The following is a 27829-nucleotide window of genomic DNA, read 5'->3' on the forward strand; positions in this document are numbered from 1 at the left end:
CCGCCCGCCACCTGCGCACACGCATGCACGCACGCACATGCACGCACAGACACTGGCAGAGGGACTGCCGGGGCCAGTGGAGCTCCCCGGGCGGAGGGGCAGTGCCGTGGATGGTGCGGCTCTGCAGCCGGAGACCTGCAGGGTCCCCGCGTGGCCGAGCCCCCGCTCCCCCCCAGCGCTTTCTTTCGTTCCTGTCTAACTTTCGAGAAGTGCTTTGACTCTCCCTGCTCCCCCACGGGTCACCTGGGGGCTCTGCTGGGATGCAGGGGGGACACAGCGCAGCCCCTGCGCCCATGCCCTGGCACAGGCAGGCAGGAGGGGACTCTGCTGGCAGCAGCCACGGGGCTCCCTGCACCAGGGCTGTGCCTCCCCCAGGGCGATCACATCCCCAGCGCTCTGCCTGCTGAGCACCTCTGGATGGATGAGGAGCGAGGAGAGGGGCTGGGCATTCCATCAACTGGTGCACAGCATCCTTGGGCAGCTTGGCATCCCCAGTGCCCTGGAATCAGCTCCTTCCCTGTGCTGAGAAGCGGCCGTGGGCCATGGTGCTACAGGCAGAGGGAGCAGACAGGGCCCAGAGACCTGGCCTCGTTGCTGGGTGCAGGCGCTGGGGCCAGTGCCGGGGGCTGGGGACCCTGAGCGCAACGCCCCGGGCTGGAGACTTGGCACATCCACCCCTCTTTGCGCTGCAGAGAATCTCTTTTGTGTCAGTTGTTTCTCTTTGCAGAGACGTTTTTTAAGCAGATCTTTAGTTCTTTACACAACTAACGGAGTCGCCGCGTTTTGTCCTTTGTAAAGATTTTAAAACCAAGTGTTCTTGATACAAAATAAAAAGCCAGTTGGAAGCCAGCTTGTGCACACGGTGCTGGCACCCCACGGCCCCCGCGGGCACAAGGCAGGGTGCTGCCTCCTGCCCTCTTTTGTATTTTTGATATTCTCCCTCCTCTGTCGCCCATGCCCGCGTGTCTCAGCCAAACAGCCAACCCGATGGGCCAGACTGCGGGCACCCACGGCCCCAGCCCTCCCTGCTGCCACCACAGCCCCTGCCACCCACCACCCCGCAGGGGCATCAACTGCTGTGAGCACCATCTGCCTGCACCCCGAAAACCAGGGCAGACCCTCAGCACCATGTCCCAGTGGTCCCCAGCCTACCCTGCTCCCTTGGGAGTATCCCAGGTCTCTTTACCACCGCCCGCAGGCAGCTGTGTCCTCCCTGCTCGTCAGTGGTTTGCAGCTTGTGGCAGGGTGTGTAGCACTGGGGGCACTGGCAGGGTTAGGGTGAAGCTGTTCACCCACAGCTACTCTGCCGCCCGCCTTGCTTCTGCTTGGGCCTTCTCCCCATCATGGGGTGACCCCAGCTCTGGCATCTGGGGCATGCAGCTGGTATAGAGCAGGGCTGCTTGAGTGGGCAACTGGGGGTGATGGGGCTGGGACACCCGCTGGGCTGGTGGTGGCCACGGAACCGGAGGCAGCTGTGGGTGGCAGGGCTCAAGGTTTTGGTGCATCTGGGTGTGGGAGCCCACATGGGGCAGCCCCGTCTCAGCTCCCCCCATGGTGGGCACTGGCCCCCAGGGCAGGGCCTAGGGAGGCATGAGGAAGGATCGGGTCCTGTGGGGACACCATAACTCATCCCTGTGCAGTCGGTCCGGCTGGCAGACGCTGCCAGAGCTGGCGGCTGTGATGCACCGGTGCCGGCTGGCCCTACGACCTGGGGCCAGCGCACCCTGGCCCTGCACCCTGCCACGGCCCCGGGCAGGGCTGAGGATCCTCATTGGAGAATGTATTTATACCCTGTCACCCGCGCAAAGTAACAAATTCCAAATAAAACAGAAGTGATATTTTTAATAGTAGTGTGTCTTAACGTCTTCTTGGAATGTGCAGGGGCTGGGGGCTCCCAGGCTGGGTGAGGGCCATGGCTGTGCCTGCTGGCAGGGGGTCCGTGCAGTACCCATGTCTGTGGCACCCATGCTGCGGGTGCAGCAGGAGGATCCTGGGATCACCCCAGCACAGCACACATGCAAACCAGCACCGTGGGACTCAGGTGCTGCAGTGTGGGGGGTCCCCGCATGCCACCAGCCCTGCTGCCCCACCACCACCACTTGGAATCTCATCTTCCCCTACCCCCCATTTTTCCCAGCCCAGCTCCCTTCCCCCTGCTTGCCAAACAGAAAAGCTGCTGGTTTCATTTCTTTTTAATGTAATTTCAACTGGAGTTGCCATGGAAACGAGGCATGGGGCCTGAATTGCCTGCAGGCAGCATGCAGGCAGCAGAGCCAGGGCTGAGCCCCAAGCCAGGGGGCCAGGGGGCAGGCAGCAGGCAAGGGACAGTGGGGGACTGCGCGCAGAGCTCTGCCCTGCTGTCCCAGGGGCCCATTGCAGCTACAGTGCCACTGGCACATGTCACCCCACTCAGCACTGTGCTCCAGCCCCTGTGCCAGATCCCCCCAGTGCTGCCCAATGCAGGGGTCCTGCAGCTCCTACCAGCCTGCGCCCTGTGCTCTATAACAGCAGCACATGGCAGGCAGCATGGACATGCCCTGGGAGCACCAGCCGGGGATGGTGGTGGACCCCTCACCATGGGGCAGATGGGGAGGGTGGGGAAGGTGCCAGTGGTGGGCAGGGTGACATGCCATGCTGTGCTGTGCCACCAAGGGCAGGGACACTGCGGGGCAGTAGCCACAGAGCCGAGCTGTGATAGGGCTCTGATGGGCCGATGGGACTCCTGGCCAGGGCTTGGAGCTGCCTTCCCCTGGTCTTTTCCATGCCAACAGACAGAACTGCTCCCTGCAGGCTCAGCTCTCTGGGCAAGGGAGAGCTGTCCATCTGAATCCAGACCTGCAGCCCCTTCCAGTGCTGCCCCAACTGCTGGCCCCTTTGGTCCAAACCACCTGGCAGACCCAGGGCTGCCATCCCAGTGCCCTCCATTGCAGCCACCAAGTGCCCCTGGCTAATGACTAGCTGGGAGAGAAACCAAGGTGAAAAACTCACAGGCCACGAGGTCGGGTTTCCATAGAAATGCTGATGCTCTGCAGCGCAGCTTCAACAACAGCCCCCTTGCTGTGTTGCAAGCAGCAGGGCCAGCCCTGCCTGGTGGCCAGTGGCCCATCCAGGTGATGTTGGCATTGTCAGCTGCCTACACTGTGGTGCCTAGCGCCCTTTTGAAGGGGAGATGCCTCCCTACCCCACAACAGGGGCTTGCCCTGCTGTTCTGTCCCCGCTCCTCATCCTTGCCCAGCCCTAGCTGCCTGCTGTCCCTATGTTCCAGCACAGCCACCCCAGCTAGAACCCCAAGGGTAATCTGGTGACAGATGACACGTTGCTATTACGCTACTGTCTTTGCAAAACTTCTGAGCCTGCCATCTGTCCAGGGTGTCCTTGACCATTAACAGCGTTGTTTTGGAGACCTGACAAAGCCCAGGGGACACTGTGTCCCAGAGGGTACATGCAGTTAACATCTGTGTGATGATTGTGGAACATCCTCAGCTTCAGAGGATATTGCCCAGAGAAGCTGTGGCTGCCCCATCCATGGCAGTGTTGAGGGCCAAGTTGGAAGGGGCTTGGAGCAACCTACTTTAGTGGAAGGTGTCCCTGCCCGTGGCAGGGGTTGGAACTGGATGAGCTTTAAGGTCCCTTCCAACTCAAACCATTCTATAATTCTATGATCTTCAGGGCTGCTGGCAAAGAGAAACATGAGGAAACTGTACCACAAAGGTGTCCCTGGCATGGGGAGGGGATGAGTGAACTGTGCCTGGCTCCTTCCTGCTCCAGGAGCCACAGCCAGCAGAAGGGCAGGGATGCTGCTCTGCACAGCAGCATCATTGGAACAGTGTCCTGGTCCCTGATGCACCCAGGACAGCAGACCTACCGGTGGCAGGACAAGCTGTTACACCATGCGCCGTAACCCACTCTGCCTCATGCTGCAGTGGCACAAAAGATTTCCGTTGCTCACTTGCTGCCAATGCCCTTCCCAAGTAGAGGTAACTCAGACCAGGGGGTTTGTCTCTCTGAGTACAGTAGTGTTGATCCAGGGACTCTTGTCCTGCCATCAGCTCAAGCCTGGATGCCTGGTGGCCCCTACACCATCCACATCCATACACACACACACCATTCACCATCCACAGCCATCCAGGCTGGCAGCAAGGCTGAGCCATGCTTGGGGCCACCCCTGCCCTGGGCAGGACAGCAGGAGCAAGGGAGCCCTGAGAGCCTGCTCTGCAGCATCCGTTGCCTCCTGGCAGCAGGGGTGTTTCAGCAGTGGTTGGAGATGGGTTTCCTCGCAGGCTGCTGGGCTCTGAGGTCTCTCCCTAGCAAGGTGCCAGTAGCCCCATCACTCCGGTCCCACCTTCCAGACGTTGGCTCCGCCCTGCCCATCTCATCAGCTTGTCTGCATGTGATGTGCCCACGTCCTGGAGCTCTTCACTTGCAACTTCAGAACTTCAGATACCCAATTAACCTCGTAATTATCATTAACAAAGAGCCCATTTCTGGTCCCTGTGGGCACAGGTGGGGCAGTTTTCCTCTCACTGGAGACAGCTTCAGCTCCAGGCTTCGTACAGCCTGCCCTTGACCGGTGGCTTTTGCACAACTGCTTTGCAAACGGGTGCCAGTGCCGGAGACCGGGCCCGAAGGTCAGCGGCCGCCTCGGGCAGGGAAGGGTGCTGCCCACTCTCGCCCATCTCTGGCGCTTCTGGTCCTCCCATAACCTACCGCTGAGGACAGCGGGCAGGCAGCGGGCGGCAGCGGGCAGGCAGCGGGCAGGCAGCGGGCAGCAGCGGGCAGGCAGCGGGCAGGCAGCGGGCAGGCAGCGGGCAGCAGCGGGCAGGCAGCGGGCAGCAGCGGACAGCAGCAGCTCTCGCCTCGCGCTGACGCGGGGTTTCTCCCTTTTTTAGGGTGCTTTCAGGCCCGCTCCCATGCGTTGAGCCCCCTCGGGCGCGCGCGGCCCCGCCGTCCGCTCGGCCCGGCCCCGCAGCGCCCCCTACTGCCACGGCGGGCGCAAATGGCGACCAGGAACCCGCCGGCCTCGCTGCCCCCAGACCCCCCAGCCTGGCTCCCAGCACCCCGAGTGCTCCCCACCAGCCTGACTCCTGCACCAGCCGCCCCAAATGCCCCAGTGCCCACCAGTCTGACCCCCCACCAGGACCACCCCCCCAATGCCCCCTTCCCTCCCTGGCCCCTCTAGCCCCTTGTCCAAACTGTCCCCTCTGCCTTCTTCCCGCCACTTCCCAGCCGCATCCCTTTCCCCGCACCCCGCTCCGGGCAGGTCCCCCCCGGTCCCGCAGCACGTCTCGAGCCCGGGGATCGCGGTCCAGGGCGGTGCCGGCGGCTGCAGCCTCTCCCGCTCCCCCTGGGCGCTGCTGACTCACCCAGCGGCTTATCGCGGGCCGAGATTGCGGCCCCTGCCGGCCCCACCCGCCCCGCATCCGCCCGGCCCCCCCCGGCCCCAGCTGTCCCCCACACCCGCCACGCTGCGGAGGGGCCTCTCCTCGCCCCCACCGCCCCACGGTGCCACTTCGCCGTCCTCGTGGGGGGTCTGTGCGGGGAGTTCCGTGCCGGGGGTTCCGTGCGGGGTTCCCACAGCCCACCTCGGGGCAGGGTCGCCACGTCCCGACGCCTCGCAGGGTGCTGGGCGGCGGGACCTTGGAGCGGGCCGTTAGCCCGGTTAATCGTTGACCGGCTGTTTGCCTTCTCCCCGCGGTGCTTTTACACATTAAATCTGGGTGTTGGTGGCTTCCCGGGGACCAGCCGACAGCCTGCAGCAGCAGATCAAGGTGCTCCGGGTGCAGAGCGGGGCCCCGCCGTGGGGCATGTGCGGAGTTCGCGGGGCACGTGGCAGGGAGGACACGTACAGCGGGGATAGCGGCGGGGGGGCTGAGAGCTTGACGGACCTCCCGCACAGAGGTTGTCCCGTGGGGTGCTTCGGCTGAGCCCGGCCGGACACAGCGGTGGTGTTTACTTGGCAGGGAGCAGGTCCTGGAAGGAGCGAGGCTGTTTGGGAGGGGGGTGACGCGCCGCAGGGCAGTATAAAGTCCAGGGTGCTGCGTGGAGGCTGAGGCCACTGCTCTCCGGAGAGCTTTGCCTGTCCTGGCGCTGAGGTGAGAGCCTGGGAGGCACAGCACCGCTCCGGCGCTGGCTACATGCCTCCCGGGGCGGTGGGGGATCCAGGGTGGGGGCCTCAAAGGGCTTGGCCGTGGTCTGGGGAGGGTAGAGCCAGGGGTGCTGGAGCTCTGGTGAGCATAGAGCAAGGAGCAAAGCTTGGCTGGGGCACCTACTGCCCTCCCCTCAGCTCCATCAGAGGGGCTTTGCCTGCCACTGTTCCTGCAGCTCCAGGCACTGTCACCCTGGGATGAGGGGTGAAGGTACCATTGGGGTGGCATTGTTGCCCCACCAATCTGCAGGTCCCCATCTGGTAGATTTTACTGGATGTGCTGCTCCTCAGTTGAAGCTGGGGACAAAACCCGAGGGACATGTGTCACAGAGGGGAGACTGAGATGAGCTCTTAGGCAGAAGCTCTTCCCTGTGAGGGTGCTGAGGCGCTGGCACAGGGTGCCCAGAGAAGCTGTGGCTGCCCCATCCCTGGCAGTGCTCAAGGCCAGGTTGGACACAGGGGCTTGGAGCAAGCTGCTCCAGTGGAAGGTGTCCCTGCCCGTGGCAGGGGTTGGAGCTGGAGGAGCTTTAAGGTCCCTTCCAACACAAACCATTCTGTTTCATTCTAAGAGAGCCTGACCCAGCCTGGAAGATCAGAGAGCTCTGGAGGAGACTCCAGAAGCCATGCGAGGGGTCGCTGGAACAGCTGGACATGGCATTGCTCTATTCCAGCCTGAACATGCCTGGTCCAGGCAGTTCCAGCACCCTCACAGCTGTCGCTGCTGACACCAATCCCCTGGCAGCAGAGCCTCAAGAACAAGGGGGACCCATGGGGGCTGTACCCAGCTCACTTAGCCCCACAGGTCCCCACAGACTGCTAAGCAGCATGCTGGGGAGCAGCCAGACCCCAGCTCCAGTCATGATGCCCTGTGCCATCCCTGCAGGGCGGGCATGCAGCGGGGTGTCCATCCAGCCCGGTGGTGCCTGTGGCACAGGTCCTGATTGGCAGAGCAATGAGCACCCCACAGCCAGTGGTCAGGGGGGACCGTGGCCGGTGCAGGGCTGGGGGGGAGCGGGTGTGGGGCTGTGTGGAGGGAATGCAGCACACAGGCACTTTGTTTGGCCAGGGTGGGCGGAAGTCAGGGTGATGGATCTGAATGCTAAAGTGTGTTGTTCAGGGGCCAATAAAGGCCTCATTGTATGTAAATAGTTTATAAAGCAGCATATGACTTCCAGTGCAGGGCAGTGGCGGATAGGGACAAGGGCAGGCGGAGCAGAGCTCTCCGGTGGGAGACATGAGACCTTAGAGGGGCCATTGGGGGCAGCTCGCAAGGACCCTTTCTCACTGGCAGGTACGCGCTGCCGGGACCCTCCACACCAGGGGTGGCCGGGGCAGGTCCCAGCCTCGTGCTGAGGGTGGGAAGCAGCTCCTGGGGCTGCTCAGTGCTGGTGGGTGGTCCCAGCAGGGTGGTGGGGTCTGTGCTTGGGATGTGGGGTCACCCACTGGGCAGGGACGGCACTAGGAGAGTGGCAATGTATGGCTTTGCAACTGCCAGCTTGAGGCTCCTTGGCCCCACTGCTGCAGGGAATGGGGAGACGAGAGCAGGGAGGTGCTGGTGCAGAGGAGCCTGTGCAGGTCTTTGGGTCCATCCCTAGCAAAGAGCCCAGTGCTGGGTGTGGATTGGGCATCCCTGCAAAGGTGTGGGAGCTTCACCCCCATCCTCTGTGGCAGCGTGGGTTAGGATCCCTATGGCGGTGTGGGGTGGTAGGGCAGGAGCAGCTGGCACCAACCCGTGTCCTGCCTGCCCTGAGCCGCGTCAGCAGTGGGAGCCACACTGCGGTCTATCTTGCTGTCCCCCTCCCAGGGCTGCGGCAGGGCACTGCTCTCTCCTGGAGCTGCTGCCACTAGCGCTGGGACAGCCAGGGGCCCTTCCGGCTCCTAACACTCTCTTGCTGCTCACTCCTGCAGACGTGAGGAACGATGAACTGGGCTGGCCTGTACACAGTGCTGAGCGGGGTGAACCGCCACTCCACTGCCATCGGGCGCATCTGGCTCTCCGTCATCTTCATCTTCCGGATAATGGTGCTGGTGGTGGCAGCAGAGAGCGTGTGGGGAGATGAGAAGTCTGCCTTCACCTGCAACACCCAGCAGCCTGGCTGCAACAGTGTCTGCTATGACCACTTCTTCCCTATCTCCCATATCCGTCTGTGGGCCCTGCAGCTCATCCTCGTCACCACGCCAGCCCTTCTCGTGGCTATGCATGTGGCCTACCAGCAGCATCAGGAAAAGAAGCTGCTGGTGCTGACGGGGCATGCAGATCCCAAGCACATGGAGGAGGTGAAGAAGCACAAGATGCGCATATCGGGTTCACTGTGGTGGACGTATGTCTGCAGTGTGGTCTTCAGGCTGCTCTTCGAGGCTGTGTTTATGTACATCTTCTACATGCTCTACCCGGGCTATCAGATGATGCGGCTGGTCAAGTGCGAGGCTTACCCCTGCCCCAACACCGTTGACTGCTTCATCTCCCGGCCCACAGAGAAGACCATCTTCACCGTCTTCATGCTGGTCACCTCCAGCATCTGCATTGTCCTCAACATGGCAGAGCTGGTCTACCTGGTGGTGAGGGCCTGTGCCCGCCGAGGCCAGCACAACTCCAACCCTTCATCAGGGAAGGGCTCCTTCTATGGGCACAAGCTCTCCTCTGAGTACAAGCAGAATGAGATCAACCAGCTGTTGACAGAGCAGGATGGCTCCCTCAAGGACATGCTGCGGCGCAACCCCGAGCTGCAGGAGAAGGGCGATCGCTGCTCTGCCTGCTAGGGCTAGCACTGCGGTGGCCCCAGCCCTTGCCCCTGCCCTAAAGCTGCCCCATGGCCCTGTGCTGTCCCTGCCCCTGAGGAACGGCATCCCGCAGGCGCCGGTTCAGCCCTTCTGGATGTCCAGGAGGGCATCTGGGGCCATTAAATCCCATTTCTCAGGCACTGCCTCCCTCCTTTCTGCTCTGGATGGGACGTGCCAGGGGCTTGGGTGCCAGTGTAGGGTGCCTGCCCCTGTACCCTAGCCTAGATGGGTGCCCCCAGGGGCTGTGGGTGCTGCAGTGCCCAGGTTGGGTCATGGCCATGATGCCCTGGCAGCTGTCATGAAGGAGCAAGCGACCCCTGGGTGGCATTGAGCAGTGTCCAAGGGCTCACCAGCACCAGCCCCTGCAGCCCTGAATATATTTAGAAAAGTGCCCAGACCAAAAATAGAGGTAAAATATTTCTGCAGTGGCTGTTTCATCTGCCAGTCACTGTGAGAGCCACCAATGGGGCACACAGCTGCTTCATGCCTCCCTAAGCCTGCACCTATCAAGAGACAGGCAGAGACAGGCAGACCCATCCGAATCTCACCAAGGAGCCAGAGACCGGCCGGGAAGGGGCCTTGCAGCACCCACAGCACCTTGCCGAGGGGAGCCGACAGCGTGGGAGCAGTGGGCTCTGCCTCACATGCTGGCCAACGGTGAGGGGTCCCCTTGCCGCATTGCCCCCGCGGTGCTCCCAGCTTGGCTGGGCTGCTTTCTGCCGGAGGTGTTTGCTCCTGCTGCCCTCCCCATGACAGGTTAGGGGGTCCCACGGGATGTAGGGTGAGGACAGCCCAGGGGCAGCCTTGGGTGGGGTCCCTGCACATCTGCCTGGCCAGCGAAGGGGGTGGTGGCTCGGTGGGTTGTGGGCTGGTCGCGTCTGGAGGCCGGCTGTCTTGCAGGGCACGGCGGCACGTGCCATGGGGGACTGGAGCCTGCTGGGGCGGCTGCTGGAGAATGCCCAGGAGCACTCCACGGTGGTGGGGAAGGTCTGGCTCACTGTCCTCTTCGTCTTCCGCATCCTGGTACTTGGGGCAGCCGCTGAGCGTGTCTGGGGTGATGAGCTGTCTGGCTTCTCCTGTGACACACAGCAGCCCGGCTGCCAGAACGCCTGTTATGACAGCACCTTCCCCATCTCCCACCTCCACTTCTGGGTCCTGCAGATCATCTTCGTCTCCACTCCCAGCCTCGTGTACCTGGGCCACATGCTGCACCTGGTGCATCTTGAGGAGAAGGCGCAGCAGCAAGTGGTGGCACGGGCCCTCAGCAGGGCCCGGCGGCAGCGCTCAAGGCAACCCCGGCTCCCTGCCAGGGACACGCGGGGACGGGTGTGCATGCGGGGAGCCATCTTGAGGACATATGTCTGCAATGTTGTCTTCAAGGCTCTCTTGGAGGTGGGCTTCATTGTGGGCCAGTACGCCTTGTACGGGTTCCAACTGAAGCCCCTCTACACCTGCAGCCGCTGGCCCTGCCCCAACACCGTCAACTGCTACATCTCCCGGCCCACCGAGAAGACCATCTTCATCCTCTTCATGCTGGGGGTGGCCTGTGTGTCCCTGCTGCTCAACGTGGTGGAGATCTACCATCTGGGTTTCACCAAGTGCTGGAAGGGGCCAGGCCCCAAGTCCTGCATCCTGCCCAGTCCTGGTGGTCCTGCAGGGCCCTGCAGCTCCCGCCTCACCCTGCCCGGCAGCAGCAGCCCCACAGCACCTGACAGAACCCCCCCCAGCCTAGCACCCCTGAAGAAGGCGGGTGCATGGCTAGGGGTGGCCAGTGGGTCCCACAGGAAGGTGCGAGGGGCAGACTTGGCAGTGTGAACAGGGCCTGATAGGATGCTCTGGGATGGGCAGTGCATGGGTGGCCAGTGATGGCTCTGTCTCTGGGCCTTGCCAGGCTTGTGGCATGAACCCCACAGCCAGCATGAGAGGGGCTCCGTGACCATGGCTCAGCCACAGCCTGTGCTCCTGGGAGCAGGGGCGCTGAGAGCAGGGCTGGGCTGGGGCCTGTCAACCCCAGGGGGAGCAAATAAAACACCTACTGCATGTCGCTCGCCTCCTGCTCTGCCCACAGTCACCACAGCATCGCTCTCCAGCTGGTCCATCCCATGGACAGGCTGCACGGCCATGGCAGGGCCGCTGCAGCCCTATGGGCAAGGGGTGGTACGCACAGGTACAGGGTCAGAAGCCATCCCAGCGCACCCGAGCTGCCAGTATACCAGTGGCCAGAAAAGGTAGGAAGTGCAGGCAGGGCTGGACAGGAGCAAGGTGCGCAGCAGCAGTGGGACACTAGCCCCGCTCTCCTGAAGTGCCCACCCTGTCTGCCGAGGGGAAGCAGGGGCTGCCAAAAGTTTTCCGCATCTTTATTTGAAATGAATGGTTTCCAGAGACACAGGGTTAGTCCTACTGCCCTGGCATCACTACAACAAGACTGGTGAGTGGCTCACTCTCCACATAGAAACAGAGAACAGATGGCCCCAGGCCAGGGACCAGAACAATATATACAGGCTCAATAGGAGACCCATGTACAGCTGAAGAAAACCGACCAAAACACAAGGAGGGGCAGGAGGCAGCAGCAGAGCCGGGGCCAGGCTCGGGCATCCCGCTGCTGTGGGAGGGAGGGCGCAGGCCAGGCAGTGCTCTTTGCTTCTGCCAGCGGCTGCCTGAGCCCCCAGAGGCAGCAGAGGGACCCACAGATGGCACCTTGCACCCAGGAAGGGAGGTTAGGCCAGGACAGGGGACAGTGGGGAAAGGGGAGCAGCGATGGCACAGACCCGTCTCCATCAGTTTTCCACCAACTCAGAAAACATTAACAAAACTGAGGCAGGTGGCCCAGTGGTGTACACACGAGGTGTTCCCTCAGTGCGGCCAGGGCTCTGCCCTCATGTTCCAGCACAGGAACCTCTCCCACCTCTGGGAACAAGCCCTTTCTCTGACACAGCAGCTCTCAGGATGCCAGGGGTCCTTCCCCACTGGCTCAAAACCACCATCCTGCTGCAGCAGCAGAGCTACCCTTCCTGCTGTGGCACCTGAAGCCTCCTCAGGGGAGGTGAAAGGAAGGGGGAACTAAAAACCTCAGGGCCACTGGTCCCAGACAACGCTCTTCGATATTGTGCAGTTCAGAGAGAGTAGTGTCGGGCTCTGGGTAGGGGAGGACAGGGCTTGGCAAGGAAGCTGCCCCAGGGGCTCTGCCCCCCTGTGCTGTGGGGGCTGGCCCTGGGGAAGACGCTCACCCAGCAGCCAGGAAGAGGGGGCAGGACTGAGCGTGGTGGCCACCTACGGAGGAGAGGCCTGTGATGAGCAGGATGGGATGTCCAAGTCCAGTAATGATGAAGGGACAGCACTGCTGCAGCACCATTCCCTCGCACGCTGCACAGCCCCCAGCCTGTAGCAGGAGGCAAGAGACATGAGGCATCCAGGGCTGGGGCATAGCCAGCCTGGCAGCACCTCACTCCTAGTCCATGTCATCCTCCAGACTGCTGAGACGACTGTGCTCCTCATAGATCTCCCTCACAACCAAGATGCGGTTCAGCATGCTCTCCAGCATGCTCCGGTCCATGGGGATGACCGAGTACCAGAGTGGGGACTCCGCGATGCAGGACCGTTCGGGCTGCAGGTAGAAGACATCGTTGCGGGTCCGCAGACTCTCGGGGCTGTGGAGAGAGAGTGAGGTGAGCCCTGGGAAAGCCTGGCCTGCCCTCAAGGCTATCAAGGTGGGGCTCAAGGCTTGTCACAGCCTCTCATCCTTTGGCAAGATGAGGACACAAACTGAGTTTGCAGCTCCTCGCTCAGGACCAAAGCCCCTAAGCAGTCAAGCTCACACTGCAGGAGTACTCATACTGCACACTCCTGCCTGGCTGGAGAGAGGAAAGTAGTGGAAGGGGACAGAGAGAAGCATTCTCTCAACCATGGTCTATACAAGCAGTGCAGACCCTGGGCAAGGCTTCACACTCAAGGACAAATGTTTGGGGAGCAGTAGCCACTCCACAGGGTCCCACCAAAACTGAGGTAGCCTTAAAATGGCACATGCCATTTTTTTCCAGAGAAAGCCTCACCATTTGGAGAGGTAAAACTCATAGAACTTGACTGGGCATCGAAGGGGGTTCATCCTGTTCTCTCGCTGCTCCAGCATCGGTACCTCCTCTTCACGTTTCCGCTTTCCAGAGCTACCATCTGCAGAGGGGGAGAGAGCAGGATTGTGGCTGGGATCTGACAGGGGAGGCAGGGAGAGGGGCACAGAGATGCTCTGTCAGACCCTACCTCGGCCTTTCTTCTGCTTGGCAGGAGCATAGTAGCGGATGCTCACCACCTTTGACACGCCACGTGCCGTGGTGCACTTGCGGGACTGGCGCACCACGTTGGTGAAGGACAGCTGCATGTGCTCCTCTGCTGTCTGCAGCCCAAAGAACTTGGTGTTGAAGAACATGAGTGTGTTGAGGAGCACAAAGGGTGAGTAAACACCCAGCTGCTTGCACTCCCAGAGGTGCTCCTCCTCAACACGCGAGAAAACTGTGTCTGCAACACACAGAGGAAGAACTGGGTCACATCAACAGTGCCTTTGCGGCAATCCCTTCATCCTGCCGAGGCAAGCTAACTGCAAAAGACTGATGCTTCACAACACCCTCTTTTCCAAGAAGTTACTTCTCCACAGCCATCAGCAGAGCTAGATGCTGGCTCTGGCCAGCCACAAGCTACCTCAGAGCACAGCCAAACTACAGGCCAGAACCCAATCAATCTAACTACTCATTCCTACAGATGGCCATAAATGTATTCCAGGCCAGTGCTCCACCACACTCAGCACAAGATGAATGAAAAGCAGCAGGCAGGACAGACATCGCCAGGTCCTGCTTAGACACACAGGTGTGGAGCCAAATGCCTCTGCTCAGGACAACCAATATGCAGAGTCTAGACCTGTGAACTAACCACTGCCAAAACAGAACAGGGAAGACAGCACAGATTACAGCATCATGAAAAGCCTCTGCCAAGGCTCTGAGTTAGTTTGCTCACAAGGCAGCAGCACAGCAACCCTGGCCAACACGTAGTACAGTGTGCGGGGCTCACCCATGTGTTGGGAACACAAATACATGTGCCCACATGCCTCCAGGCTTGGTATCCTCTTTGCCAAAGGGTAGAGACATCACTATAAAGTGTTGTAAAGATTCAGACTGTCCCAGGACTCAAAGCAGCCATGCTCTGCTCCCAGCTACCCTGACTGTGGGCACAAGAAGCTACTGAAGCATAAACAAGGCCAGCTCTGCTGTCACTATGGGTCAGTATGACCCCAAGACACAGTGAGACTGTGCTGCCTATACCAAGGAAGGGGGTTGAGGGGGTTGACTGGAGGGATCCAAGGCTAGAAGCAGAAACTGGGTACATGTGGTGACTGAAGGTACTCTGGAGACACATACTATTTGGTAAGATTGTGGGTTGCCAGCCACTCAGGGACTTGTTCAGCTCCTGCACGAAGGTCAGGTAGTAAAGGTCTGTAAATATATTCACCATCCGATTGTTCTCGAGCAGGTACTAAAAAGGACAGAACACACAGTCAAGAGAGACATGGTAGCACCTGGAAGGCCAACCCATGCCAGAGAGCCCAGAGCCCACGCAAAAAGCACCCCTCCTTGTGAAACCAGAGCTGCAGGGCAGAGTCCTAAAACCAGCTGCTTCTGAGAGCTGTGAGGAAAACCATGGGGTATGACACAGAAGGCTTGGTGCTGAAGAACTGACTGAGTCTGGGGAGATCTCCCAGCCCTCCTCAGGGATGTGCGAAGCTGGGGAATAGCTGCCACCCTACTACTGGGCTTGGGAACAAAGACTGAATGAGGTGGGCTGCTGCCCTGGGACAAGGCACTGAAGGAGAGTTCAGTGAGCCTCTCTTGGTCCCCAGAAGGCAGAATAAAGGGTACAAGGTACCCCACACTAGATCTGACCCCCAGATCTGGCTGTGAAGGACTTGAGGCAGCAAGCCCTCCCTCACCTGCTGAATGCCAAGGCAGAGGTAATAGATGCTGTCTGGTTCATAGCGCTCCCCATTGGGCCGTGTTATCTCCTTGACAAACTGGGCCAGGCCGTAGTTGAGCTCAGCTGCTGTGCAGGCCAAGATATCTTCCTTGATCCTCATGGGCTTGGCTGAGGAGACAAGCACGGCAGCCTCAGGCAACAGCCTGCAGGGGCAGGAGCACCTCAGCACCCCAGGACCCAGCTCCTGGGAGGTTCCTGCCACTCAGCCCCACCCAGACAGGGCACTTACGGCCAAAGCGCAGCTCCTCTCCCTTGCTTGTCTCTCCTCCCGCATACTTGGCTTGCACCCAGGACTTCCAGGCATTCACACCGTACGAGTAGTTCAACACTGTGCAGCTGGGCTGGCTGCTCATTGAGTCCCGGGAACAGCTTTCAGAGAGCACCAGACGCTTCTGCCCCTGCAGAGAGGTGTACTGTGAGACTGGGCACCTACCCGGGACAGATGCAGGAGTCCTGGCCACCCCTCAGACCTGCTGACTGCCAGCTCCCTCCCCACTGTACCGGTGCGCATGCCAGCAAGCATCCTTGCCAACAAGGCCCATTAGTTATGAGGACCACAGGCAGGAAAGAGGCCAGCTCTCACACGACCTGTGGTATTCAAAGCTCCTCTGAAGTGACAGGCAAGCATTTTCATTCCATGAGTGGCCCACAGGCCAGGCATGCCCTAGAAGGAGAGGGCACAACCTTCCCAGAACACCAAAGCCTCTGGCACACTTCACCTTGTACACAGAATAATAGAATAGTTAGGGTTGGAAAGGACCTTAAGATCATCCAGTTCCAATCCCCTGCCATGGGCAGGGATGCCTCACGCTAGACCATGTCACCCAAGAATCTGTCCAACCTGGCCTTGAACACTGCCAGGGATGGAGCATCCCACAGAGCAGCTCTTACTCCAAGCCCAAAGAGCATTAAGCAGGCAATACCCATTGAAAGCTCACCTTTCGGACAACACGAGGCAGATCTTGCTCTGTGGACACATCATCTGGTCCCACCAATCCACAGTCAAATAGAAAGTCCACACTGGGGTTGATGTCTAGAGGGTCTGAAAGTAAGCACAGACAGAAGGGCTCAGCTGAGACTTCTCATCCTGTTCCCTGCACTGGCCTGGTTCTTACAGCAAGATGAAGAGGGAACATGCAGCCGAACACTTCACAACCTCCACCTCTGTCTGGCATGAACTTTTAGCCACAGCCCAGCAGAGGAAATACAGCTCTGTCAGATGCTGCAAAGCTTTCTTAGACTAACCAGAGCCCCCCAGTCTTCCTTCTGACAGCTTTTTTTGTTTATTCGTATTTTAAACCTGAGGAACATTCCTCATACTCTTGTGCCAGGCTAGCATGGCACAGGCACCCCAATTCCCTGTCTTTTGCTGCTAGCATGCCTCAGCACTGCTGTTCACGTGCAAGTCCCTGCCTCTTCTTCCATTTCTGCCTGCTAATGAACACAGAGCAATTCTGCTGTCTCACAGGATGCCATGTCCTGTCCAGGTCTCTCTCTTGCCTTGCTGGATCCTCTGAAATCACCATCCATAAGCATACTAGTGCAGCTACTCTGGTCTTAGTGCTGTTAAAACAGCTTCTCATTCCCCCTTCTCTGCAGACCTATGATCGCAACAGGTCAGTTAGTCTAGGCAAACACACACTCCTTCAAAAGTGCTGATCTCCTCACCCCTGCTGCAAGCAGTCATCTGCAAGAACTCCCAGTCTCTGGCCTCAATCCTGCTCAGTCAGAGGGGATAGGGAGGCAAGTTCACACAGCTCTTAATGCTGCTGGCAATGGTCAGCCAAGGGCAGTGGGAGGACCCTGCTGCAGCATGAGCAGCCCTGCATGCCTGCTTCACCCAGCGCTTACTCTTAGGGAAGTCAGCCTCCAGGTCCTGGCCCGGCTCATCGAGAACATTTGCCATCTTGACAGCCATAGCCAACACATCGTCCCGTGCTGGTCCAAACAGATCACAGTCCTCCAGAAGACCCTCTGCACTTTGGTTACTCACCAGGTCTGCAATGCAAAAGCAGATCATAAACCCAACTTTCAAGAAAGTCTTTTTTCTGTTTTCCCTGTGACAGCTGGGAAATGAAGTCAGTCTCCTGGCAGCAGAGCAGGTCCATGACATCTGCACTGCCCAGCTTTCCCTGGACAGCAAGGCATCTGACATTCCTCCTCGCCATAGCCCTCGTCACTGGTGCTTGAGAAATGGAGCCCCCCAGTAAAAAGACCTGTGAGGTCAGGACTGCTGGTCTTCTGGTTGTGAAGCTGCTTTAGGCAAGAGCCTGAACAGCCACCTGAATAAACAGTGCTGCACATGTGCCACAAGACTGGCATCCCAAAAAGGAACAGTGGCAGACACCACTCCCTGCTGCAGCTTTTCCCTCCTGGTACCTCCTCAGCAGAAGTTGAGGACTTGCTCTTTCCTGTTGCCTTTTCAAAGGCTTTGGAATGCTTTGAGAGAGCTGAAGTCCAGGCAGATTATCTAGCTTCAAGAGCTGGCAAACCCCACATCATCTCAGCTGTTGGGCCAGACCAAACCATGGCAGCAACCTACCGCACAGATCCGAAGAGGCCTTGTCCAGTTCCTCAGCCTCTGCAATCATTTCAGCCATGGCCAAGATGTCAGCCTCCAGGGGATTGGAGGGGATCTTCACCTTCAGCTCCTCAATAGTCTCCACAATCTTATCTGTGCTCTCCAGCGTGGTGGGCAGGAACATTGGCACAGGTACCTGTCAACAGCAGCACACCAGACAGAAAACTGAGACTCAGCCAACAAGTGCAAAAGCAGAGACAGGAGAAGAGGATGGACACAGAAGCAAGGCAGGATCAAGACAGTAAGGAAACATGAGCAGGTGGAGCATGTCGCTTACCGGGACAGGCATGGAGAAAGGCACAGGTACTTTCTGGCAGTACATATGCATAGGCACAGGCACGAAGATCGGGACAGGGATTGGCAACACAATCACCTGGGGCTTCCAGTCAGCCTCTGACAAGAGCAAAAGTACATCAGTTAGCCTGCTCCCAGCAGCTCCTCACAGCAGTCCACAGCCCTGCTGTGCACTGCCATACCCCAGCCATCCAGCACCAAGCCCCTCTTGCCACCAGCTTTTATGACTCATGGGCAGAGCTGGATCAGCAGCAAGCCAAACAGCCCTGCAACAAGAGAAGCTCGGCAGAGATGCAAGCCCTGCTCTTACGTGGCCCTACTGAGAGTTACCTTGCATATCATAGAATCCCAGACTGGTTTGTATTGGAAGAGACCTTAAAGCTCACCCAGTTCCAACCCCTCCCATGGGCAGGACACCTTCCACTAGAGCAGGTTGCTCCAAGCCCCTGTGTCCAACCTGGCCTTGAACACTGCCAGGGATGGGGCAGCCACAGCTTCTCTGGGCACCCTGTGCCAGCGCCTCAGCACCCTCACAGGGAAGAGCTTCTGCCTAAGAGCTCATCTCAATCTCCCCCCTGCAGGTTAAAGCCATTCCCCCTTGTCCTACCACTACTTGCTCTTATAAAAGAGATTCTGGAGACCACACACACATGCCCAAAAGGAGCTACACAGTGGAACCTGCTCAGCAGATAGCCCCTCAGGCGAGCTGACAAACTCCAGAGGAAGAGCTGTCCCACAAGAGGTGTGATCATGCTGCAGTGCTTTGTGTGTCTCTCCTTTTGCTGCTGATGGAAATGGGCTCCCTATCTCCCACCCTGCTGCGTGTGCCCTGCAGTGCCCTGAGACTCTTCAGCATGGTGCCAACAACCCAGCCACTCCACACAGCATTCCAAGCTGGATTCACATTTATTCTGGAGCAGGGATGTGGCACTGGCCTTTTCAAAAAGCTCCTGCAATCCTGTCATTATGTCTTGTTTTCCTACCTGTTTGACATCCTTTGGACTTCATTTCTATCTTGCAGGAAACGCCCCGGTTCTGCATCAGTGGCTTACACATGGCAGCTTTGTTTTTCCTAGGGGTGGCTGGAAGCACAGGGGCAGGGGGTGGTGGCGCAGCTGGAGACATCTGGGCTGAGGAGGCCTTCGCTGAGAGCTGAGGAAACGCAGAAAGCAGGAGGTTGGTGCCCACCTGGGGCAGCACCACCTCTTCCCCACCATATGTACAGCTGCAAGGACTCCCACAGCACCTCCTGGAGTCTGGCAGTGCCCTACCTACACACACAGACCTGGAGAAGGACTGCCAAGCTGCTACTACAGCAACCCTGTACTGCACCTCTGCAGCTGCCAGCAGGGAGCCTGGCACTGGTGGGAAAGTGACTGTCCCCAGGCACAGGGGAGCACAGTCGCAGGCTGACTGGGCACCTATCATCAATTCCCAGGCAATGGTTATTCTTCCTCCTTGCAGGAGATACGCTGATGCTGTCCTCCCCAGCAGCTCTTACCAGCTTCCACTACTCAGCCGTCTTACAATGCACTGGTAGCAGAGGAATGAAATCTCCCTGAGCAATGGCAGATCTGCCGTCTCTTTGGGACAGCCCCTTTGTGCTATTTTGCAAACTCCTACCTCCAATGTGCCTTACCGTGTTAGTCTCTGCCTTCTGTAGGGAAGGAGCAGGTGGCTTTGGCTCTGAAGTTTGACCTGTAAGAGAAAGCAACAGCTGTAAGTTCAAGAGCTCCTGGGCCAACAGGCCCCAATGCTGGGACTGAAGGTGGCAGCAGCCAGAGCACAGGGACAAGCTCCCCAGAAACTGCTCCTGGCCGCTCCAGGAACAGTTAATGTTTCCACGATTTCTAGTCCTAGCAGCTCAGAAGACACTACACCTACAAAATCAAATTATTCCCATGTCATTTTGTGCTCCCTTACAGTCCACCCAATCCCCATTACAGCAGGTCAGGAGAAATCCCAGCCCCTTGTAGAGAGAATCCAGGGCTCTACTCCCAGCTCTGCCTATTGGCTTGCTGTACCGAGCCATGGCCCTTCCCTGTGCCTCCATCTCCCTGCTACAAAGATCTTGGCAAAGTGCTTCGAGATCCCTAGGAAGAAGGTGACAGAGCTAGCAGTAGCGCTACGAGATATCCCAGAAAGCACAGACAGCTTTGCCCCAGCCCAAGGGATGCAATGGATTTCCCCTAGGAAAGAGGGGATCACCTGCAGGGAAGAGGCACATGTGGTGGACACTAGTCTCAAGTGGTGACAGTATCATCCTGGCTTGGATGATAATTCCAGCTCATTTGCGCTGCAGAGAACCTGCACCCATCTCAAACGCTGAGGAGCTAAAAGAGCACCTTCATCCAAGTCTCCAGTGAGCCCTGGTTACCCATGTGGCTGGGAAAAAGAACTGCCTTCTACAGCACTGATGAATCACGGGCCATGCATGAAGGAGAAACTTGCAAGGAAAACAGCAGGTCTCAGCACCCATAGGGAGTGGCAGGTCCATTTGCACCTCCTACACAGATAGGCTCTCCAGGAAAGACCCAATGGACATTCGCACTGTGCAGCTTTCCTCTGTCCCAAGGAAACGCAGGATTGCTCTTGAAAAACTGGAGGCCCAGAAGGCTTCATTTGCTGACCACCACATGGGGATGGACAAGTTCCTTTTGGAGGAAGCTCCTTAGCCTGCAGCTGAGCATTCAGCCATAGGATCTGCAACAGTCTCAATGGGTCCAAGAACTCTCCCTCACCAGCCCAAAGTGGACAGACAGCAGGTCTAGGTGGGAGACATCAATGGCTTGAATGAGAAAAGACAAGCTATGGGAAATTAGCAGAGTTTCTGCCACAGCAGAATCAAAAGCAAAGTTGATTACCCCAGAGACCAATGATTCAGAGCTAAGGGGAACAAGATCCTCCTGCCACAAAGCTCCATGTGCTACATGTTCAGGCTTCCAGGAAAGCTGTAGCCTGTTCTTTGTTCTCATCCCAACACCACCCAGGAGCTGCAAAGGAGCTGCATTGCCTGCACCAATCATGACTTCTGACCCTCTGTCCTCACCAGCTGGATGGCCCCATGCAGAGCCAGTTCCCCTTGTAAGTCTCTGGGCACAGTTCTGTGGCAGAAGCTCCTCAATCCCTCATCACACAGACTGTTCCCAGCAAAGGAATGGCCACTTTTATTGCCAGCAAGCACTCACAAGATCACTGGGGTGGCAGCAGCCACTGGGTCACAGGAATGAATGGTTTTAGGCAACGACTGGCTGCAGGAGAAGAAGCAAGCAGTCAGCACTCTGCTCAAGATGGGCCTGAAATCCAGACAGTCCCTTGTGAGCTATCAACACAGCTACCAGGTCCACAGGAGACCCTGGCTGGACCAGGCAGAAGCTATTCCTCACCACACACTGACAAGCTGCTCCTCCCAAAATCCCACACACAGCATTCTGGGCTGGAAAACTGTGTAAGCAACATGGCAGGCCCTGGCTCCATCACGCTTCCTCAAGCTTAGCAGTATGGCACAGTCCTGGGACAAGGGTGTCCACAGCTATCCCACAACTGGCAAGGAATGAGTGTGCCAGGACACACAGAGGGTCCAGTGCCACCAGTGTCATTCAGCAAGCATGGCAGCTGCTGGGGCAGACCATCTCAGCTCAGCTGAGTGCTCACCACTGCTGACAAGCTTTTCCTTGGCTGCCCTCAAAGCCCTGTGCCTCACAGGGTGCATGGAGAGGCAGCTGTGGCATGGTGAAGCGTGGTGCCCGACATGCCGAAAAGCAAAGTTCTCGAGGGACCTCCAGAGATGTGGCAGAGACGGGGCTCAGAGGGTGGTGGTGGTGAAGGTACTTCTCAGTTTGTGGTCCGTAGCTCCAAGGAGAAATGGTGTGAAACATGCTTCCCTCTGCAGGCAGAGCTTGCTCTCTGTGCCTGTGTCCCAAAAGCAGTGTTACTAGTCCCTCACAAGTGAGATGCCTTGAAAGGAGCGGGCAAATGGAACAGCATGGCTAGGGCTGTAGAATCACTTGATGAGCTACAGGAGCCAGCAAGTTTAACACCTCTTCCTCCCCTGGGCAGCAGGACAGTCTGTTTCCCATCAAGCAGACTTTCCCGGGGCACCCGGAGAGAGTGCAGAATTTTCTGCCAGCAGAAAATAGAAACCAACAGTTCTTTATTCAGGTCACTCCAGCGTGCTGCCACTTGAGCCGTTGCCTCATGTAGCCTTTTATGGAGGGTGGCTCTTGGAGGGCAGGTTGGGAGTCCTCTTGCTGGGGGAACCTGCTGCTTCTGGCAGAGCAGCTCTGCTTTGCTGACTAAGCAGCACTGACATCCAGGGCTTCCCCCATCTTGCATTCAGTCCAGTGCTGTCAGAAGAGGAACCAGGAAGAGTCTAGAGATGGAGGATGAGGTCTCTCGCCAGAAGATTGTCTTGGTTTCCCCTCCTTGGTGCACCCCAGTCAGGGTTTTACACCTCATGCCTTTTGCTGCCAGAGAGGGCGGCAAAGCCCTGAGCCTGTGATGCATGTATCTGTTGAAGCTTGACGAACCAAAGCGAGTCCCACCATGAGCCGCAGGTATTTTAACAAGATCACACAGATTATCTAGAAGATCGTGGCCTATGAAAGACCAAGCAGAATGAGACTACACAAGTGTCCAAGGGCCAAGCGATGTCTTGTCACTGTCACTACGAGCACCTTCCATCCTGAGGGACCCCAAAGCACTTTGCAATCTTCCATAAGCAACTGGCTCAAGTTAATGATAGGAAATGGGGCAACAGGCAGTTAAAATCTCCTCTCCAGCTGGAACTCCACAGATGCAGAATGGGGTTATCCGGGACATGGGGTTGGCAACTCCTCAAAGCTGCAGCGATCTTTGGGTAAGTGGTAGGACTCCAATCTAACATCACAAGACAAGAGTGCTTCCAGCAGCTCAGTGCTCCCTCAAGATCGTTCTAGGTTCAGCTCTGGCTGAGGAGAGCCCACCTACAGCATCACCAGCACCACTTCCTGCAGCACCCTGCTTTTTCCTTGAATGTTTCCCATCCAAGCACTGACCTGGCCAAATCCTGATTAGTTTATGAGATCTGAGAAGGTCACAGCTCGGAGGTGGTGTGGGGCTGCAGGTGGATTATCATGCCAAACCACGCTGTCCCCTAACCCTGTAAATCGAGTTCTCCGCTGGCAACATGAGGATGTTAAATCCCCGAGTATCCTCGCTAAGAGTGTGAGCTACAGGCAGCACGCTGGCACCGGCTCCTCCCGTCTGGGCCCTGTGTGTCATAGAACCATAGACGTTAGAGATGGAGAAGCCCCATTAGGTCCCACTCCGTCCTTTTCCCCCCCCAAGGGCCAGTGCAGGATTGTTCCCTAGCGTCTCATCCAGTTCTGGGCAGGAAGCTTCCACCCCTTGCTGTTCAGTCTTCCCTGTGTCTCTCGGACTGAGCTATGCAGGTCCCCTCCCTCCCTCCTACTCACTGTTCAGCAGGCTCTCGGGCCCCTTCTGCGTGTCCAGGTTGGGCTGGTTCTGTTGGTTGTAAAATCGCAGCAGACACTGCTGGTTGCAGAAGTGTTTGATTTGCCCCCGCCAGTGGATGGTTTCCAGCAGCTTCCCCTGACGCTTGCAGGCATGGCACCGAGCTGCCTAAAGCCCGCATCAGCAGGAGAGAAACAACGAGTAACTAACCACACCCCCTCCGAGTGCAACACAACTCTCCGGTGAAAGGTGCACATAGCAAGGCGCTGTGAGCTTCCCCACAGCAGTGCCCTGCCAGTGCCAGCCGGGGCCTCCAGCGGTGCGAACTTCTCACAGCAGCACTAGCCGCGGATCCAGCACTGTGAGCTTCCTCAGTGCAGTGCTCTGGCAGGATCAGCTGGGGACTCCAGCTACGTGAGCTTCCCCGTAGCAGTGTCCCGTCATTGCCAGGCAGGACTCCAGCAGTGCCAGGTTCTCCGCAGCAGTGCCAGCCAGACTCCAGCAGTGTGAACTTCCTCAGTGCAATGCCCACATATCTGGGTGCTGTGCCCACCACAGCACTTAGCACAAGCTGCCAGTGCCAATACTGACCTTGAAGTACCAGAGCAAGTATTTGCTTTTGCAGTCTTCACTACAGAAGTCCCAGGTACTGCCCTCCAGCTGCTCGGTGACCGCCCGCTGGCAGGTCTGAGAACAGTAGGTGCACGTGATGCAGCACAGGCCCAGGTTCTTGGTGAAATCCTGTTTGTAAAGAAGCACACACCCTGCGGAGAAACAATAGGAGTGAAACCTTCCCAGGATGAACTGGGGGGCCTCCCTGACCCAAACATGACCAGAATCCAGGTCTGCGGAGACAACAGAGCACACACACTGTAGGGAACAATCCAGCACTGGCCCCTGGGGCTGGGATAAGATGGGACCTCATGGGGACTTGCCATCTCTCACCTCCATGCTTCTAGGAAGAGTCTGACTCCAACCTCCTGTGTGCAGGAACCCAGCAGGCAGGGCAAGGCCAGGTCAGGCCAGCCCAGACGCAAGAGTAGAAGTGCATGATGACAGGAGGAGCGGAGCTGCCACCTGCTGTCTCCCCAGCCCCCAGAGAGAGAAAAGCTGTGAGAAAGCCCTCCCCAAGGACACAATGATCGGTAAAGATCTTGCCCTAGGGCCTGGCTGGACAGCAAGCCATCCCCACAGACAGTCCTCCCTTCACTGCATGGCAAGGCTCTCGCCCCAGGGCCTGGCTAAGACAGTTTCCCCTCTTCCTCTCCATGCTCTCTTCTCTTCCCCCAGCACGGGCTGGCCTGGGAGCTCTGACTCTCCTGTGCCTTCCCCAAGTACCTTCGCTGCAGAAGTTCTTCTCCACTCCAGAGAAGCGGATCTTCTCATGCAGCAGCTTCTCCTGCTTGCAGTGCTCACACTGAGACACCACCCCATGCAGCCGCTTGAAGTCCTCACAGCAGTCCTTGCAACAGAACTGATACACCTTGTCCTGCCAAAGAGACCACCACCTGGTCAGCCAGGCTTGGCAGGAGGTCCCCATGCTTCTCGGGGAAGCAAGAGCCAGCCTACAGGTTGAGCCAAGTCCCCAGCTCTCCTGGCAGAGTCTGGCAGAAGAGGTCTCCTCCTGCCCTTCTGACATCCTGCTGAACATCAGGAGCGCAGCATTTGGCGCTCAGTCTCCAGGCACATTTCTGCAGCTAAGGCCTTCAGAGCACTGGCACAAAAGGAGCTCTGCTTTGAGCAGCAAGAGGAAGGAGGTGGGGTTGGCTTCCACCTCAACATCCCCTTGGGAAAAAGTCCTCACCTGCCAGTCTAGGATCTCCGGCTTCCCACTGAAAAGATTGTGGCAGTAATGGCAGTTAAGGTGGATCCCACCTTCCGGGCTGGTGCGCTGCAGGAGACAGAGACAGCTCATGGAGAGAGACACAAGCAGATGGCAGCAAGCACCCGCTTCGCACTGCCATCATCTCCTACCTCCTCCACCACTCGCAGCAGCCTGCCTGCCCCTGCTCAGCCCTGCGCTTGGGGCCACTCACAGTTAGTCCATCACATGTTTTGAGCTCCTGGCAAGCAGATTCTTGAGCAATTTCACTTTTCTTCCAGTGTACTGGGTCCAGCTCTTCTCAGGAAGGCAAGCTTTCAAGCTGCCATCCCTCTGGATTTAAAGATATTAAGAGATGAGGGATCTACTACCTCTTCTCAGAATTCCTCTGTAAGACTTTGAAACATAGGGGCCTAGTTTCTACTTTCAAGGTAATGGAACTTCAGAATTCAAGTAGATGTTCTCATCCCACCTTTCTCTGCTAGATTAAACAGCCATTTAGCACTCGGTGTCTTGTCCACAAGGACATATTTATTAATAAAGTCATCTTCCTGATTTTCTTTCTGATAACCTCAGATAAGGTGCTCTGTGCCTCAGTACATGCATTTTTCAAGCCCAAATGTAATTTTTCTGTCTTTTTTTTAGCATACTTCAATTTTTTCTTCAATATTGAAAATCAATTGGACATCCCATGAACATCCTCCCTATCTGTGCAACATTCTAGATAGCTCTTTTGCTCCTTAGCCCCCAGACTTTAACTCTCTGTTCCTCTGTTTGTACTTGCAATAACTTAATTAATCCTTCTCTCTGTGGTTGTAAACTGAGATATTCACACTGAAAGGCTTATCTGCTGTACTCCCAGGGCCTTTGTAAAATCTTTCCTTTCCCAGAACTTACATCCCCATACTACCTGAGTAAGGCTGATACAGTAAGGCTGATCTTGCAGTAAAACAACGCTGTGTTCAAGCACATGTTAGGAGGAATCAGTCTTGTCAGGCAATACAATTGCTTTCCTTTCTATAACTGCCCTGACCTCAGCAGCAGTTAACAGTTCACTGGTTTTTGTTTCATCTGCAAAATTTTATCATGCTTACTTTGACCTTATTGCCAGATGATTGATGAAGATGTTCAACTCCTTGGGCTTAATACCAATCCCCAAGAAGCCATCTTGAAACACTCTTGTCAGTGGTTTTCCTGACACAAGTGCATTCTAAGATCTGCCAGTAAGACAGCTCCCAATCCAGGTTAGGCATGGGTTTACTCATAGGTTACAATCCCGACTTCATGTGGCAATAAATTCAAGTTACATGAATTAAGTGAAGACTTTGGTGACTGGAAAATGGGAAACATTGCAATCATTTTTAAGAAGGGTAGGAAGGAGGACCCTCAGAACTACCAACCTGTCAGCCTTGCCTCTGTGCCTGGCAAGCTCATGGAACAGATCCTCCTAAGGAGCTATGCTAAGGCATGAAGAGGACAAGACAGCATGGCTTTACCAAGAGCAAGTCTTGCCTGACCAACCTAGTGGCCTTCTATGGCGGAGGGACTACATTAGTGGACAAGGGAAGAGCTATGGATGTCATCTGTCTGGACTTCTGTAAGGCCTTTGACACAGTCCCAAACAACATCCTTCTCTCTAAATGGGAGTGATGTGGATTCCATGGATTGACTGTTCAGTGGACAAGGAATTGGTTGCACGGTCGCATCCAGAGGGTGTTGGTCAATGGCTCAATGTCCAGATGGAGATTAGTGACGAGTAGTGTCCCTCAGGGGCTTGTATTGAGGCCAGTATTATTTAACATCTTCATCAATGATGCAGACAGTGGAAACGAGCACCCTCACAAGTCTGTCTCTGACACTAAGCTGTGTGGTGCTGTTGACATGCGGAAGGGAAGGGATGGGATCCAGAGGGACTGAGACAAGCTCAAGAAGTTGGCCCATGTGAACCTCATGAGGTTCAATAAGGGTGAGTGCAGGGTCTTGCATGTGGGTCAGGGCCACCCCAGTATCAATACAGGCTGGAGGATGAATGGATTCAGAGCAGCCCTGCCAAGGACTTTGGGGTACTGGTGGATGAAAAGCTGGACATGAGCTGACAATGTGTGCTTGCAGCGCAGAAACCAACCACATCCTGAGCTGTATCCAAAGAAGCGTGGCCAGCAGGTTGAGGAAGGTAATTCTGCTCTTCTACTCTGGTCTGGTGCAACCCCACCTGGAGTACTGTTTCCAACTCTGAAGGCCTCAGCACAGGAAAGACATGGACCTGCTGGAGCAGGTCTAGAGAAGGACCACAAAGATGCTCTGAGGGCTGAAGCACCTCTATGGAGACAGGCTCAGAGAGTTGGGGTTGCTTGGCCTGAAGAAGGCTCCAGGGAGACCTTACTGCAGCCTTTCAATACTTAAACAGAGTTTATAAGAAAGATGGGAACAAACCTTTTAGTAGGACTTGTTACAATAGGACAAGACATAATGGTTTTCATTTAAGAGAGGAGATTTAGATTAGATAAAAGAAGAAATTTTGTGCAATGAGAATGGTAAAATCCTGGCACAGGTTGTCCAGAGAGGTGGTGGATGCCCCATCCCTGGAGACATTGCAGGCCAGGCTGGATGTGGTTCTGAGCAATCTGCTCTGGTTGAACATGTCCCTGCTCATGGCAGGGGGGTTGGAGTGGATGAGCTTTGAAGGTCCCTTCTAATCCAAACTATTCTAGAATTTAAGTCTTCTGAATTCTACAAG

At 57.0% G+C, this 27829-nt stretch overlaps 3 protein-coding genes across 6 annotated transcripts in view; 2 read left to right on the forward strand and 1 right to left on the reverse strand.

Moving 5' to 3' along the window:
* Window positions 1-8065: 8065 nt before the first annotated feature.
* Window positions 8066-8905, forward strand: GJB1 (gap junction protein beta 1; the record flags this gene model as incomplete). Its single annotated transcript, XM_080624774.1, has 1 exon — window positions 8066-8905. The coding sequence occupies one exon, from the start codon at window positions 8066-8068 to the stop codon at window positions 8903-8905; it is 840 nt and encodes a 279-aa protein (XP_080480900.1).
* A 939-nt stretch (window positions 8906-9844) lies between these two features.
* Window positions 9845-10741, forward strand: LOC308224647 (gap junction alpha-3 protein-like; the record flags this gene model as incomplete). The annotated part of the gene is made up of 1 exon (XM_080624797.1): window positions 9845-10741. The coding sequence occupies one exon, from the start codon at window positions 9845-9847 to the stop codon at window positions 10739-10741; it is 897 nt and encodes a 298-aa protein (XP_080480923.1).
* A 526-nt stretch (window positions 10742-11267) lies between these two features.
* Window positions 11268-27829, reverse strand: part of ZMYM3 (zinc finger MYM-type containing 3) — a 32856-nt gene continuing 16294 nt past the window's right edge. For 2 of the 4 annotated variants that reach the window (XM_080625134.1, XM_080625133.1), the window contains 16 exons: window positions 25075-25161; window positions 24609-24759; window positions 23862-24034; window positions 23273-23438; window positions 19456-19514; window positions 18800-18968; window positions 17800-17915; window positions 17484-17658; window positions 16793-16939; window positions 15880-15983; window positions 15171-15339; window positions 14898-15049; window positions 14329-14443; window positions 13181-13435; window positions 12976-13093; window positions 11268-12573 (listed from right to left, as the gene is read on the reverse strand). In XM_080625134.1, coding sequence (XP_080481260.1) covers window positions 12375-12573; window positions 12976-13093; window positions 13181-13435; window positions 14329-14443; window positions 14898-15049; window positions 15171-15339; window positions 15880-15983; window positions 16793-16939; window positions 17484-17658; window positions 17800-17915; window positions 18800-18968; window positions 19456-19514; window positions 23273-23438; window positions 23862-24034; window positions 24609-24759; window positions 25075-25161 — 2355 coding nt within the window. In that variant the 3' untranslated portion in view covers window positions 11268-12374. The remainder of the gene's footprint in view (window positions 12574-12975; window positions 13094-13180; window positions 13436-14328; window positions 14444-14897; window positions 15050-15170; window positions 15340-15879; window positions 15984-16792; window positions 16940-17483; window positions 17659-17799; window positions 17916-18799; window positions 18969-19455; window positions 19515-23272; window positions 23439-23861; window positions 24035-24608; window positions 24760-25074; window positions 25162-27829) is intronic. The other 2 variants (XM_080625135.1, XM_080625136.1) reach the window with 2 other exon arrangements.

The sequence above is a fragment of the Psittacula echo genome, assembly GCF_963264785.1.
Source record: "Psittacula echo genome assembly, chromosome: 8".
NCBI classification, from domain to species: Eukaryota; Metazoa; Chordata; class Aves; order Psittaciformes; family Psittacidae; genus Psittacula; species Psittacula echo.